Source organism: Pteropus vampyrus, unplaced genomic scaffold (genome assembly GCF_000151845.1).
Source record: "Pteropus vampyrus isolate Shadow unplaced genomic scaffold, Pvam_2.0 Scaffold335, whole genome shotgun sequence".
NCBI classification, from domain to species: domain Eukaryota; kingdom Metazoa; phylum Chordata; class Mammalia; order Chiroptera; family Pteropodidae; genus Pteropus; species Pteropus vampyrus.
Window position 1 is genome coordinate 4,476,328 of NW_011889116.1, and position 14,601 is coordinate 4,490,928.

The 14,601-nt window shown below is 35.8% G+C and overlaps 1 protein-coding gene across 2 annotated transcripts in view; it reads left to right on the forward strand.

Annotated features, from left to right (window-relative positions):
• CUL4B (cullin 4B) overlaps positions 1-2,976 on the forward strand; it is a 33,034-nt gene extending 30,058 nt beyond the window's left edge. For both annotated transcript variants that reach the window (XM_011378241.2, XM_011378244.2), the window contains exon 21: positions 1,450-2,976. In XM_011378241.2, the coding sequence (XP_011376543.1) occupies positions 1,450-1,545 (96 nt within the window). In that variant the 3' untranslated portion in view covers positions 1,546-2,976. The remainder of the gene's footprint in view (positions 1-1,449) is intronic.
• Positions 2,977-14,601: the final 11,625 nt, after the last annotated feature.

Sequence of the window (14,601 nt, forward strand, 5' to 3'; positions counted from 1 at the left end):
AATGAGTCTTTGAAAATTTCAAGTTCAGACACTATTTTTTTTGAGCTTGTTTTTTCTTTTTCTCAAAATACCTTGATATTTGACAGATTTGGTTATTTTAAATTAAATCTTTTGTTAGCTTCTATAGGTGTCCATTAGAAACACTATACAGATAATTAGCCATCATTAGCCATCTTTTTGAAAAGTTTAGTGATAGTTCTGGCAAACTGAAATTGGTTGTTAAATGGACATTCCAGTGTAAATGCCCAATAATAAAGAGGCATAGACAGTGTGATGGTGTACTGCACCGTTTTTCAAGTGTTAGAAGATTCCCAAACCTTTGGATAAATACTTGATAGAGTTTGGCTAGACTCTTGGCTGTTGGGGTTCTCATGATATTTGGGCTTGTTTTTTTTTTCTTTTTAAAATGGGGATTGTGAGGCTTAAATGAGAAAATATATGTAAAAAACTTAGCACTGAGCCTGGCACATAATAAGTGCTCATTAGCTGTTATTGCTAATAATAAGGTAGGTTTTTTTGTCTTTGCCAAACTTAATACTGCCTCATTACCACATGCTCACTCTCATGCTCTGCCTAATAATCATTTCACCTCCAGCCAGAGAGATCACTGATGCTAGAGAAGATAAGAGGATCACTATAATAAATATCATGCTGATATTCTAGGTCTTTTACCATAATTAAGAGAAAGCCATTTTGATTTTCAAACCTCGGAATTACTGGGTGATATGATGGCTGAAATTTTGGCTACCCCATCAGACTACTCTCCCTAACTCTGTTGATCAAGTGGCCATTTTACACAATCCGAAAAACGCTATTAGCAAGCAAGATTATATTCTTTTTATTGGCTAGATGCAAAAGGCAGTGGAATTTTGTCATTCAAGAGCTAATAATACAGTCATGAGAACAAGCTTATCAGCTTTCACGGTGATTTTTTTAACCACAAGTAGGATTCAAAAATTAAAATCATTTATAGTAGGTAACAGTTAAATCTTACATTAAACCTGGAATATGAATATCTGAATTTTTAGATGATACTTCACTTATCGAACCATTTGTTGCAGTGTCCTTATAAATAGTGATTTCTGCAGTACACTTTTTATCTTTACAATGTGTTCCTCATGTGAAGGTATGAGTTAGTCTTTTGTATTTGTGCAGAGAATAGCTGGTTCTTAGAAGACCTTGTTAAACTAGAAAAGTAATAGTATAATAATATGACAAGGTGTGACAGTATATGTATAGTATAAAAACATTTCTTAACCTAGTTTGTTTTCATTATACTTTCTCTTTAAAAAATTACGGATATTTTAAAATATAAAAAAATTAAAAATTAAGGAATTTAAATACATTAAATCAGTGAGCCAAAACTGCTCTTTTTTAATGGGATATTGGTAAATGGGCTTGAGCCAATGAATATGAGCTTTTGGATTGAAAATTTGCCTTCTCTTATAGCCTGCTGATCTTAAGAAGAGAATAGAATCTTTAATTGACCGGGACTACATGGAAAGAGATAAAGAAAACCCAAACCAGTACAACTATATTGCATAAAATTTTGGCCTTGGAGCATTTTGTGTCTTCATGCTGTAGCCAGTGGATAAACTAACCTGTCGATCCTATATTATTTGACTTCTTTTATACTACCGATGAACAAATGAAATGAAGCATTTTAATGGAAATAGTTGAGTGGAGTGGACTTTTTCGGTGGTTAACATGCCCATTAAAAGAGTAATACTTACCTTTAAGAAGAATGTTGTTGAACTCTTTGCATGTTATTTAGTATGATGTGCAGAAAGCTCTTAAGAAAGTACCTGGTCTTCATGATTCTTCTTTGGAACTGGGGAAGAGGTCCCTATGGCTATTAAAAAAGGGGGGTTCTTATACATCATTAATTATGAAGCAAAGGTTTATTTGCTTAAAATGTCATTTAAATACTTAAACTGCATGGAAACTTTATTTACTGTACAGAGTTCTGGATGTATTTATCAAATAGAAAAACCACCCTGGACTTGGTTGTTCACCTGTTTTGTGATTTCCCTTGAAAAGAAAAATAAGTTGTCATAGCTATTGATAATCTACTAAATAATGTTCTGTTACACTGAAAGGGATGTTTTGAAAAAAATTATTTGGAAACAAGTTTTCAAGTAGAGGGACAGTTACTTATATAATCTCTTGTATATATCCATCCTCAAATGTTCCATTTATGGCTATGGGAGGTGTATGTATGGCTTAGCCCTGAGTTTACTGTGCTGACTAACAGGTACTTATAAAAATAGCTGAAATAGAAAAATTGCTGATCATTTGTCCTAGAAGAACACAGTAGGTGAGAAAAGTCCAACTCTTTTTTCATATTAAAAATGAATACAATATGAACATCGCAAAAGAGACCAAAACCCACATATTTTGTAAATTTTTACATGAGCGAAAATTCAGCTAGTGTTCAATTTCCTTTAAACTTTAATGTTGTTGGGACAGTTTCGTCTTTAACTTGGACCAATTATAGATTGTTACAAGCTTTTAGAATTTAGCATTCCTATTTTCTCTACCATTTTTTTTTTTGGAAGCATCCCAACTATTGGTAAACAAGCCTTTCCTATCATCCTTATTCTAATTTCCTAAAGCTCTAGATGTAAAGGTCCTCCCTCATTTTCTCTACACAACCCCTAGTTGGGAATTTCAAATTCTATATCATGCTGATCTTATTCCTTTCAAAATTGCTTGAATGTAAGAGTTCTCATAGCTTCTGGACACCTACTTTTCAGGGGAGTGTCCAATATTCTATGTAGGAACAATTCTATGTAGGATTGTTCAGACATAGAAAATAACAAAAGTATTATTCTTCAAATTGATAATGTGAGTAAAAAGCCTCTCTTTACCATCAGTGGTTTTCTTGTTTATGTGGGTTTTTTGTTTGGGGGTATATTTTTTCTTCCTTGTTCGTTTATCCTTGAAGCTTTGAAGGAAATTGATCTTGGAGGAGAAGCAGAAAATTTTGTTTTGATTTTTTAAAATCAAAACTGCTTTAATGCTTTTTGTAGCGGTATATTTCCTTGACTATTTGGAGCCATTAGGAAGTATACCTAGGTCCTAGCTGGTCAACTGAGGAGACTTGGCTCTTGTGTCTGCTACTGGTTGTTTTCTTGAGTTCTCAAAGACCTGTTACCAGCTATTTAAACAAAATTGTCTGTTCCTCTCTAATTTTGTCAATGTGTACACTGTTTAAATATATGCAGTGTTTCAAATGCCTTCCTAATTTCTTTTTGAGCAGCCATTACCTATATTTTCTCAGCTCCTCTGGTATTTCCTTACATGAACTCATCTGACAAGGAAATGCAACTGTTTTGTTTGCCCTTTCTCCATACTGGACCATCTATATCAGTGTTTTAACTCATCCCCAATGGTCTCTGAGATATGTAAATTGTTCCACAAGACTTGATAGTTACTCTTAAGGAATTCTTAGGTAGAATTGGTCCTGTTAGGAGACTCTTGGTGTCACTCTTGTTATCTTGAAAGCTGGTCCCTTTCCTGAGGCTCTTAATTTTTTGAAAACTTGATGTGTCAGGTGAAAAATTGGCAAGACTATTAAAAAAACAAGTTGAAGGGAGCTGTTTAAAAATTGAAAAGTAATTGCAAACAACATTGGATAATTGTGACTTTTCAGTTGTTGTTCTGTATCAGTTGAATTTTTGTGCTCTTTTCCCTGTGTATGTGGTGGTTCTATTTTTCTCCAATAAAACTTTTATTTAAAAAAAAAAAGTTTCTAGAGAAGACCTTTAAAATTCAAATGTTATAAAAGTTATAAAACCATAGACCATAAAATCTTATTTGTAATGATTTATTTTACTGAATTCGCTTTTGTCGATTTTGTTATTTTTTTAAAATGCTCGTTTATTTTTGTAGTGGTTTAGTGATAATGCTATAGGAATGTGGAAGAAGGAGGAGGGTATGGTAAAGGGTGAGTAAAATTCCCAGGAATCCTCAAGGTGGATATTTATTCTTTGATGTCATTTTAGATCAAGTACAAGTATAAACATTGTTTCATTCAAATCCTCAAAGTCAAATAGTTGCATAAAGTCACTATGAAACTGATCTAGATTTACGTTGAGGGGAAAATAAAAGATTAAGTACTTTTGTTTTTATGGCTCTTGATCTCCCTTTTTGGCTCTTGATCTGTGTACAGTTCAGAAAATCATTTTATTCTATTTAGGCATCTATCTCAAAATTTTCAGAAGTTTCTCTTTTAAATTTTAGCACCATAAGTTTGTTTTTTTGTTTTTGTTGTTTTGTTTTTTACGGTAGCTATTTTTTGTTTCAAAGATCATTCTGTTTATTGCTCTGAATGAAAGGAGTATTATAAACATGTTCTGTTCTTTCATCTACGTAAAATTACCAAAAACATTGTTTATTAAAAGAAATAAGGATTGCTAATGGGAATTTGCATAATTATGCTTTATATGGTATCCATGCTGATGCTTCATTAATCAATGTTTTTCAGTTTCCTACAAAGAAAGTTTGCTTCACGTGTGAATAATGAACAGATTCATTCACCTGGAAGCACTTGGTTCAAATTTAATACTTTGTTCAAGTACTTTACGTTTTTCCTTGCTATTAAAAAGGTTATTTCTTTTTTTGAACAGATATGTAATATACTTTTATTTTTAACAGCCCTTAGAACTTATATCTAGCATAGTAAAAAATTAAATCTAACTTTTCTTTTGTAGACCTTTTTCGACGTAGAATATAAGAGTGCTGCAGAGACACATTAGAACTTAATAGTTTTGCAAACTATTAAAACAGATCCTCCTTATATCCTCTAATTCTTGTAATAAAATCTTTAAAACCCTTTAATTAAAAAAAACATTGTAAAATACACATAATGTAAAATTTACCATTTTAACCATTTAAAAGTGTACAATACAAATTCAGTGACATTTAGTACATTCACCATTTTGTGCAATCATCACCATTCTCTAGATCCAGAACATTTTTATCCCAAAAGGAAACTCTGTACACTTTAAGCAGTCACTCCTCATTACCCCTCTACCCAGCCTCTGGAAAACACTAATCTGCTTTCTAATCTCTATAGATTTGCCTAGTTTGGATATTTCATATCGATGGAATCACAATATGTGACCTTTTGTTTCTGTTTTCTTAAGCCTAGCTTGACGTTTTCAAGTTTTCTCCATGATGTAGCATGTTTTAGTACTTCATTTAATTTTATGGCTGAATAATGCTATGTATGTATGCTACATTTTGTTCATTCTTCTGTTGATGGACATTTGGGTGGTTTCCTCCTTTTGGCAATTGGAAAGAGAGCTGCTATGAATATTTGTATAAAAGAATCTGTTCAATTCCCTGTTTTCAAGTCTTTGGGGTATATACTTGGGAGTGGAATTGCTAGTTTATATGATAATTCTATGCTTCACTTATTGAGAAACCACGAAAATTTTCCATGGTAGCTACACCATTTTATATTCCTACCAGCAATAAACAAGGGTTCCAATTTTTTAACACCCTCATCAACACTTGTTACTGTCTGTTTTTCCTATTATAGCTGTCCTAGTGGATGTGAAGTAGGTTTTGAATTGCAGTTCCTTAATGACTAATGATGTTGAGCATCTTTTCATGTATTTGAAGGCCATTTGTACATTTTCTTTGGGGAAGCATCTGTTCAAGTCCTTTGGCCACTTAAAAAATGATTTATTTGTCTTTATGTTGTTGAGTTGTAAGAGTTCTTTATATATTAGCGATACTAGACACTTAGATATAATGGTTTGCTAAAATTTTCTCCAATTCATGGGTTGTCTTTTCACTCACTTGAAAGTATCTTTTTCAGATTTTATTTTTTAATATTAGTTGACTTGATAGTGTCTTAATGCACAAAAGTTTTCATTTTAATGTAGTCCAGTTAACCTATTTTTTTTTCTTTTGTTGCTTGTGCTTTTTGGTATCATGACTACGAAACCATCATCAAATCTGAACTCATGATGATTTACTCCTATATCTTCTTGTAAGAGTTTTATAGTTTTATTCCTTACATTTAGGTCTTTAATTTCATTTGAGTTAATTTTTGTATATGGCATCTGAGTTTATTTCTGGACTCTAAAGTCTATGCTATTGATTTATATATTGATTGTTATGCCAGTACTAAACTTTTGATTATTATTGATTTTTAGTAAGTTTTGAGATTGAGAAGTGTGAGTCTTCTTTTTCAAGATTGTTTTAGCTATTCAGGTCCCCTCTATTCCATATGGATTTTAGCAGAAAAGGCCATTGGGAATTAATAGGGATTACATTAAATCTACAGATCGCTTTGGGTGTATTACCATCTTAACAATATTAAATCTTCTAACCCATGAACACAAAATATCTTTCCATTTTTTAAAACCATTTGTTTTAGTTCTTTAAAAAAATTTCTTTCAGTAATGCTTTATGCTTTTTGCTATACAAGTCTTGCATGTCCCTAGTTAAATGCATTCATATGTGTTCTTTTTGATGATATTGTAAACGGAATTTTCTAATTTACTTTTCACATTTTTCATTGCTAATTAACAACTTCTGTGTGTTAATCTTGTACCCTGCAAGTTTGCCACATTTATTTACTAGCTCTAATATACTAAGGATTTTTTTACAATATCTTTTTTGTTGTTGTTTTTCAATTAAGTTGGCATACAATATGATATTAGCTTCAGGTGTACAACATAGTGATTAGACATTTATATAACATGAAGTGATCACCCTGATAAATCTAGCACCCATCTGATACCATAAAGAGTTGTTATAATATTATTGACTATGTTCCTTATGCTATATGTTACATTCCCATGACTATTTTGTAACTACCGATTTATAAACTTTAATCCCCTCCCCACCTCACCCATCTCACCACCCTCCATCTAAATGTTCTCTGTATCTATGACCTTGTTTATGTTGTTTGTTTATCCTGTTTTCTAGTTTCTACATAGGACATTCGTCTTTCTCTGTCTTGACTCCACTCAGCACAATACCCTCTAGATCCATCCATGTTGTTGCAGATGGCAAGATTTCATTTTTATGGCTCAGTAACATTCCATTTTAAATATGTACCATTTCTTCATTCTTTGATAGACCCCCAGGTTGCCTCCATATCTTGGAGGTTGTAAATAATGCTGCAGTCAACATATGAATTCACATGTCCCTTCAAAGTAGTGTTTTGGGTTTCTTCAGATAAATAACCAGAAGTGCAATTACTAGGTCCTTCTTTGTCTCTTGTTATAGCTTTCGTTTTAGAGTCGATTTTGTCTGATATAAGTATTGCCATCCCAGGATTTTTTGTTTGTTTGTTTCTATTTTCATGAAATATCTTTTTCCATCCCCTCACTACCAGTTTATATATTTCGATCTGAAGTGAGTCTGTTGTAGGCAGCATATGTAAGGGTCTTGTTTTTTTGTCCATTCAGTCACTCTATCTTGTGATTGGATCATTCAATATATTCACATTCAAAGCAATTGTTGATGTGTATTTTATTGCCATTTTATTATTTATAATTTTGATTTTTTTTTTCCTTAAAGAAGTTCCTCTAACGTTTCTTGTAATACTGCTTTGGTGATGATGAAATCCTTTACTTTTTCTTGTCTGGGAAACTCTTTCTCTGTTCTTCAATTCTAAATGATAGCTTTGCTTGGTAGAATAATCTTGATCGTAGGTCCTTGATTTTCATCACTTTAAATATTTCCTGTCAATCCCTCTGGCCTGTAAAGTTTCTGTTGAGAAATCAGCTGCCAGACTTATGGGAGCTCCCTTGTAGGTAACTCACTGCTTTTCTCTTGCTACTTTTAAGATGCTCCCTTTGCCTTTAATCTTTGGCATTTTAATGTTGATTTGTCTTGGCGTAGGTATATTTGGGTTCATCTTGTTTGAGACTTTCTGTGCTTCCTGGGCTTGTATGTCTATTTCCTTCATCAGGATAGGGAATTTTTCCATCATTATTTCTTCAAATAGGTTTTCAATTCCTTGCTCGCTCTCTCTTCTGATATCTCTATGATGCGAATGTTGTACAATTGATGCTGTCCCAGAGGCCCCTTCAATTATTATTTTTTTTTGGATCTTTTTTTCTTGTTGCTGTTCTGATTGGATGTTTTCTGCTACTTTACCTTCTAAATTGCTGATTCAATCCTCTGTTTCATCTATTCTGTTGATGTAAAATGTGTTCTTCATTTTAGTTATTGTATTCTTCATTTCTGACTGGTTTTTATGTTTTCTATCTACACTTCTACAGTTGAAATTTTCAGAGTTCCTCTACTCCTCCCCTAAGTTCATTGCACATCTTTATAACCAGTGTTTTGAACTCTGCATCTGGTAGATTGCTTGTCTCCATTTTGTTTAGTTCTTTTCCTAGAGTTTTGTTCTTTCATTTGGGACATGTTTCTTGTCTCCCATGATCACTGCCTCCCTGTGTTTTGTGTTTGTTACTGTATCTTAGTTAGGGCTACAGTCTTAGGAGAGTGGCCTTATGTAGTAGGTGTCCTGTGGGGCCCAGTGGCTCAGTCTTTACTGGTCACCTGAGCTTGGTGCTCCAGGTGTGTCTCTTGTATGTATTGTGTGTGCCCTCCTATTGTAGTTGTGCCTTGATTGCTGTTTGCACATCTGTGGGAGATGTTGACCCGCAGGTTAAATGGTTGTGAGGACTGGATGGTGAGGGGCTGACCCTCGGAAGCAAGGTTCACTTTAGCAGGGCTCTGGTGCCTGCCCAGCCTGCCCTTTGGGTGGGTCGTTTACAGAAGCAGCCCCAGGCAATGCTCTGGCTTGGTCAAAAGCCAGCTACCAGGCATGCCAGCTCCAGGGCCTCCTTGGAGGCCCCCACTGCAGGCAAGTTCAGCCACAGCCTGTGCTCTGCCTGGGGCCACCTGGCAGGAGTCGCCAAGCAGTCCTAACATGGCTGTCACCCATTCTGGGCTTAGAGGTGCCTCGAGACCAAGGCTTGTCGCTGCTAGTGCCGGGCTTGGGACTGCTCAGCAAGTCATTTGAGTACACCAAAGTCAGATGCTGCTTCGTTGGGTTTTGTGAACCTTTGAGAAATTTTAGGAAAGTCCACAGCATGAGCCAAGTCAGTCCATTTGAATGAAGAAGCCACTGGAGGTGGCTTGGATGGCCCTGAAAGTTGAGTGGGGCAGGATCTCAGGGAATCATCAGGGTGGGGTGACCAGTGTTATGTTGATAGAGACTCAGATATGGTGGCTGCCTGAATTTGCAGGCCAGGAAGGGGAGTGGGCTCAACAAAGAGAATGGATTTTGCCAGTACTTCTGTCTAGGAGAAAGCTGCACCTCTAGCCCTCGCCTTGAAGCCAGACAACCCAGTTCTTCTCTGTATGTCCCTGGCTCTTTTCGAGCAGCTGTCTCAGTGCTGGAGCTCAGAGCAAGTGAGTCCATCAGCAAGTAAGTCTGTGTGGGCCCCTTAAGAGGAATGTCTGGGACTTCAGCCACCCTTCATCTCACTCAGCCATAATCTCCACTGGTTTTCACAGCCATAAGTTGTGGGGATTTCTCTTCCTGGCACTGGTACCCTGAGCTTGGGATCCTGGTGTGGGGCTGGGACCCCTCACTCCTCTGGGGGAGCTGAGATACCCTTTCCAATTCTCACTCACCACATACAGGTGCGCAACCAGCCTGTTTCACATCTCCACCCCTCCTACCAGTCTCGAGGTGGCCTCTTCTGTGTGTCCCCAGTTGTAGGACTTTTGTTCAGCTATACTTCAGGAGACTTCCAATGATAGTTGTTCTGTAGTTTAGTTGTAATTTTGATGTGGTTGTGAGAGGAGGCATGCACAGCATTTACCTATTCCACTATCTTTACCAGAACTCTAATATATTGTGGATTTTTACGGATTTTCTATATATAGCATCTTTGTTGACAGAAAAGAAATAGTTTTCCTTCTTCCTTTCCAATATAGGTGTGTTTTATTTCTTTTTCTTGTCCAAATTCTCTGACTGGGGCTTCCAATCCAATGTTGAATAAAAGTGGGTAAAGCAGGCATTCTTGTCTTGTTCCTCTTCTAGGGAGAAAGCTTCAGTCTTATGCCATTGAGTATATTAGCTATGGGTATTTCATATATGCCCTTTATCATGTTGAGGAATATAAATATACAATACTATAAATAGAAAACTTTATAGTTTTTAAGTGTTTCCATCATTAAAGAATGTTGCATTTTGTCAAATGCTTTTTCTGCATCAATTCAGATGATCATGCAGTGTTTTTCTTGGTTCTATTAAATTGGTATACAATAGTTTCCTCTTCCTTATCTGCGGTTTTGTTTTCCATGGTTTTAGTTACCAGAGTCACCCACGGTTTGAAAATGTTAAATGGGAAATTCCAGAAATAAACAACTCGTAAGTTTTAAATTATGTGCCTTTCTGAGTAGCATGATGAAATCTTGCACTATCTTGCTCCCTCCCTCCATAAGACATGAGTCATTCCTTTGTCCAGTGTATCCACACTGTGTATGCTACCCACCTGTCATTCACTTAGTAGCCATCAAGGTTATGAGTTCCACTATCATGGTATTGCAGTACTTGTGTTCAAGTCACCCTTATTTTATTTAATAATGGCCTCAAAGTATAAGAGTAGTGATTCTGGCAATTCAGATATGCCAAAGAGAAACCATAAAATCCTTTAAGTAAAAAGATATGTTTGTATAGGAAAAAAATCATATATAGGGTTCAGTATTATCCAATTTCAGGCATCCACTGGGAGTCTTGGAACATATCCCCCAGGGATAAAGGGGAAGTACTGTATTACATTGATTGGTTTTCATATGTTGAACCACCCTTGCAATACTAACATAAATCCTACGTGATCATGGTGTATAATCCTTTTGCTATATTGCTTGATTTATTTGCTAGTATTTTGTTGAGGATTGTTAACATCTATTTTCATAACTGATATTGGTCTATAGTATTCTTTTGGTGTCTTTGGCTTTGCTATCAGGGTAACATTTCCCTTATAGACTGAGACAAAGTGTTTCTTCCTCTTTAATTTTTCGGAAGACTTTGAGAAGGATTCATGTTAATTCTTCTTGAAATATTTAATAGAATTTACCAGTGGAGCCATCTGGTTCTGGGCTTTATGGGGAAGTTTATGATTTTTGATTCAATCTCTTCAGTTTGGATTTTTGATTTTTTTTTCTCCCAGCTTCACTTAAATATAATAGATAATTAGTTGCTTGTATTTACATTGTACAATTCAATGAGTTTTTTAAAAAATTATAGTTGGCATACAATAATATATTAGCTTCAGTTATACAGCATAGTGATTAGAGATCTCTATAACTCATAAAATGATCACCCCACTAAATCTAGTACTCCTCTTCCCTCCTACATATTACATTATTAACTATTTTCCTTTTGATATGCTTTATATCTCCATGTCTGTTTTGTAACTATCCATTTGTACTTCTTAATCCCTTTGCCCTTTTTTTTCCCATACCCCCCAACCCCCTCCTATCTAGTAGCCCTCAAAATATTCTCTGTATCTATGAGTTTATTTCTGTTTTTTTTGTTGTTGTTGTTTGTTTTGTTCTTTAGATTCCATATTTATGTGAAATCATGCATATTTATCTTTCTCTATCTGACCCATTTCATTCAGCGCAATACCCTCTAGGTCTATCAAGGCAATATCTTTTCCCATCCCCTTCCTTTTAGTCTGTGTGTGTCTGTTAATCTAAAGTGAGTCTCTTGTAGGCAGCATATGTAGGGGTCTTGTTTTCTTATCCATTCAGCCACTCTATCTTTTGGTTGGAGCATTTAATTCTTTTCCATTTGAGGTACTTATTGATAAAAATGTAGTTGTAACTATTCTTTATTCCTGTTTTTGATACATGTTTTTTTTCTTCTTAAAGAAGTCCTTCCAACATTTCCTGTAATACTGGCTTGGTGGTGATAAATTCCTTTAGCTTATTTTTATCTGAGAAAATCCATATCTGTCCTTTGACTCTAAATGATAGCTTTGCTGGATAAAGAATTCTTGGTTGTAGATCCTGAGTTTTCATCATGTTGAATATATTCTGCCAAGCCCTTCGGTCCTGCATAGTTTCTTTTGAGAAATCAGCTGCCAGTCTTATGGGTGTTCCCTCGTAGATAACTAACTGCTTTTCTGTTGCTCCTTTTAAGATTCTCTCTTTGTATTTAACCTTTGGTATTTTAATTATGATGTGTCTTGGTGTGGACCTCTTTGGGTTCATCTTTCTGGGGACTTTCTGAGCTTCCTTGTGTTTTATGTCTATTTCCTTCACTAGGTTAGGGAAGTTTTCCATCATTGTTTCTTCAAATAGCTCTTTAACTTCTTGTTTCTCTTCATGTACCCCTATGACCTGGATATTTTTTACATTTAATTTTGTCCCATAGGCTTCTTAAATTATTATTATGTCTTGGCTTCTGTTTTCTTGCTGTTCTGATTGGGTGTCCTTGGCTTCCCCATACTCTGTGTTGGTGGTTGAATCCTCTTATTCATTCACTCTGTTGATTCCTTCTAATATACTCTTCATCTCAGATAATGTGTTCATTTCTGACTGGTTCCCTTTTATAATTTCCATTTCCATTTTTATGTTTTTTTTTAAATTTCTTTGTAAAAGTCCTCATTGAGTTCATCTGCACTTCTCCTAAGTTCATTGAGCATCTTTATAACCAGTGTTTTCAACTCTGCATCTGTTAGATTACTTGACTCCATTATATCTGGATCTCTGTGCTGTTCTCTCATATGATTTCTGCTTCTTTGTCTTCCCATTTTGGCTCTCTTTCCGTGTCTGTTTCTATGTACTAAACAAAGGTCCTAAGTCTCCCAGTCTTATTAGCATGGCTTTGTGTAGTAGGTGTCCAGTGTCACAGTCCTGAGAGAGGTTCGGCTGCAGGCCAAGTTTAGTCCCAACCTGTGCCCATCTGGGCCACCTGTTAAGATTTGCAAGCAATCCACAGATGCTGTGCTTATAGTTGCCTCAAGAGGTCACACCAGAAACCAAGACCAGCTGCCTCCAGTGTGGGTCTTGGGATTGGCTCAGTAAAGAGTACCAGACTCACCAAAGATACAACTAGATGTGGCTTGGGTAGAGCCACGAGTTGGGGGTTGTGGAGTTTTAGGGAGTCCTCTGGGCGGAGTGACCTCTGTTATCCAGTTCCATGACATCTCAGCTATGGCGGCACTGCGTCCACACACTGGGGTGGGAGGCGGGGGTAGGGGGAAGGCTCAAAAGAGGAACAATGGATACCACCAGCACTTCTGCCTGGGAGAAAACCCACCTCCAGCCCTTGCTCCAACAATTCAGTGTCATCCTGTAAATCCCTGGTGCCGCTTGAGCAGCTGACGTGGCACTGGTGCTCAGAGCGAGCAAGTACATCACTGCAAAAATCCGATTGTGGGCACAGCTCCTTTAAGAGACATCTGCAGCTACCGTCACCTCTGTTCCATTCAGCCACTCGGAACCAGGCAGCCTAGCAGCTTCGCCCCCTCCTACCTCCAACTGTTGCAGGGTGATTTCTCCTTTCTCTCCCTAGTTGTAGGGCTCTGTACATCTAGATCCCAGTTGATTCTGCTTGCTGTTTATTTCTCCATTTCCATCCCAACTTTGATGTGGTCACAAGAGGGATGAACCAAGCCTTTGTCATCTATGCCATTTTTAGGTTTCTTACCTTTATTTCTTCTTGAATAAGTTTTAGTATTTTGTTTCTAGGAATTTGTCAATATCATGTTGGTTATCTAATTTCTTGATGTACCATTATTCATAGCCTTCTTTTATAATTCTTTTTCATTTCTTTAAAGTTGATAGGAATGTCTGCTTCCATTTTTGATTTTAGTAATTTGAGCCTACTCTCTTCTTAGTCTAGCTAAAAGTTTGTCAATTTTGTTGATCTTTTCAAATACCAACTTTTGATTTTGGGGGGGTGGGGTTTTGGTCCTCTATTTTATTTATTTACACTCCAATCTTTATTTACTTTTCTTTGCTAGCTCTGGGTCAGTTTGCCTTTTTTTTTTCCTTTAGTTCCTTAAGCTGTAAAGTTACCTTATTGATTTAAAAACTTTATTTTTAGTGAGGCATGTACAGCTTTGAATTTCCCTCTGGGCACTGCTTTTGCTGCATCTCATATGTTTTGATATGTTGTTTTCATTTTTATTCATCTCAAAATATTTTCTAATTTCTTCTTCCATTTATTGGTTAAGAGTGTGTTTAATTTCCACATATTGTGAAATTTTCCAGTTTTTTTTTCTCTTATTGATTTTTAATTTTGTCCTATTCTTGTCAAAGAAGATACTGTGTGTGATTTCGCTTTTTTTTTTTTAATTTAATGAGACTTGTTTTGTGGCCCAACATTTGATTTATCCTGGAGAATGTTTAATGCGGACTTAAGAATAATGTGTATTCTGCTGTTTTGGGTGGAGTGTGCTGCACATGTTTGTTTAGTCAAATAGGTTTATGGTATTAAGTTTTCTATTTCCTTATTAATCTCTGTCTTGATGTTCTATCCATTATTGAAAGGTGGAGTATTGAATTCTCCAACTATTATTGTAGAACTGTCTATTTCTCCCTTGAATTCTGTCAATTTTTACTTTATATATTTTGAGATTCTGTCAGAATATGTAT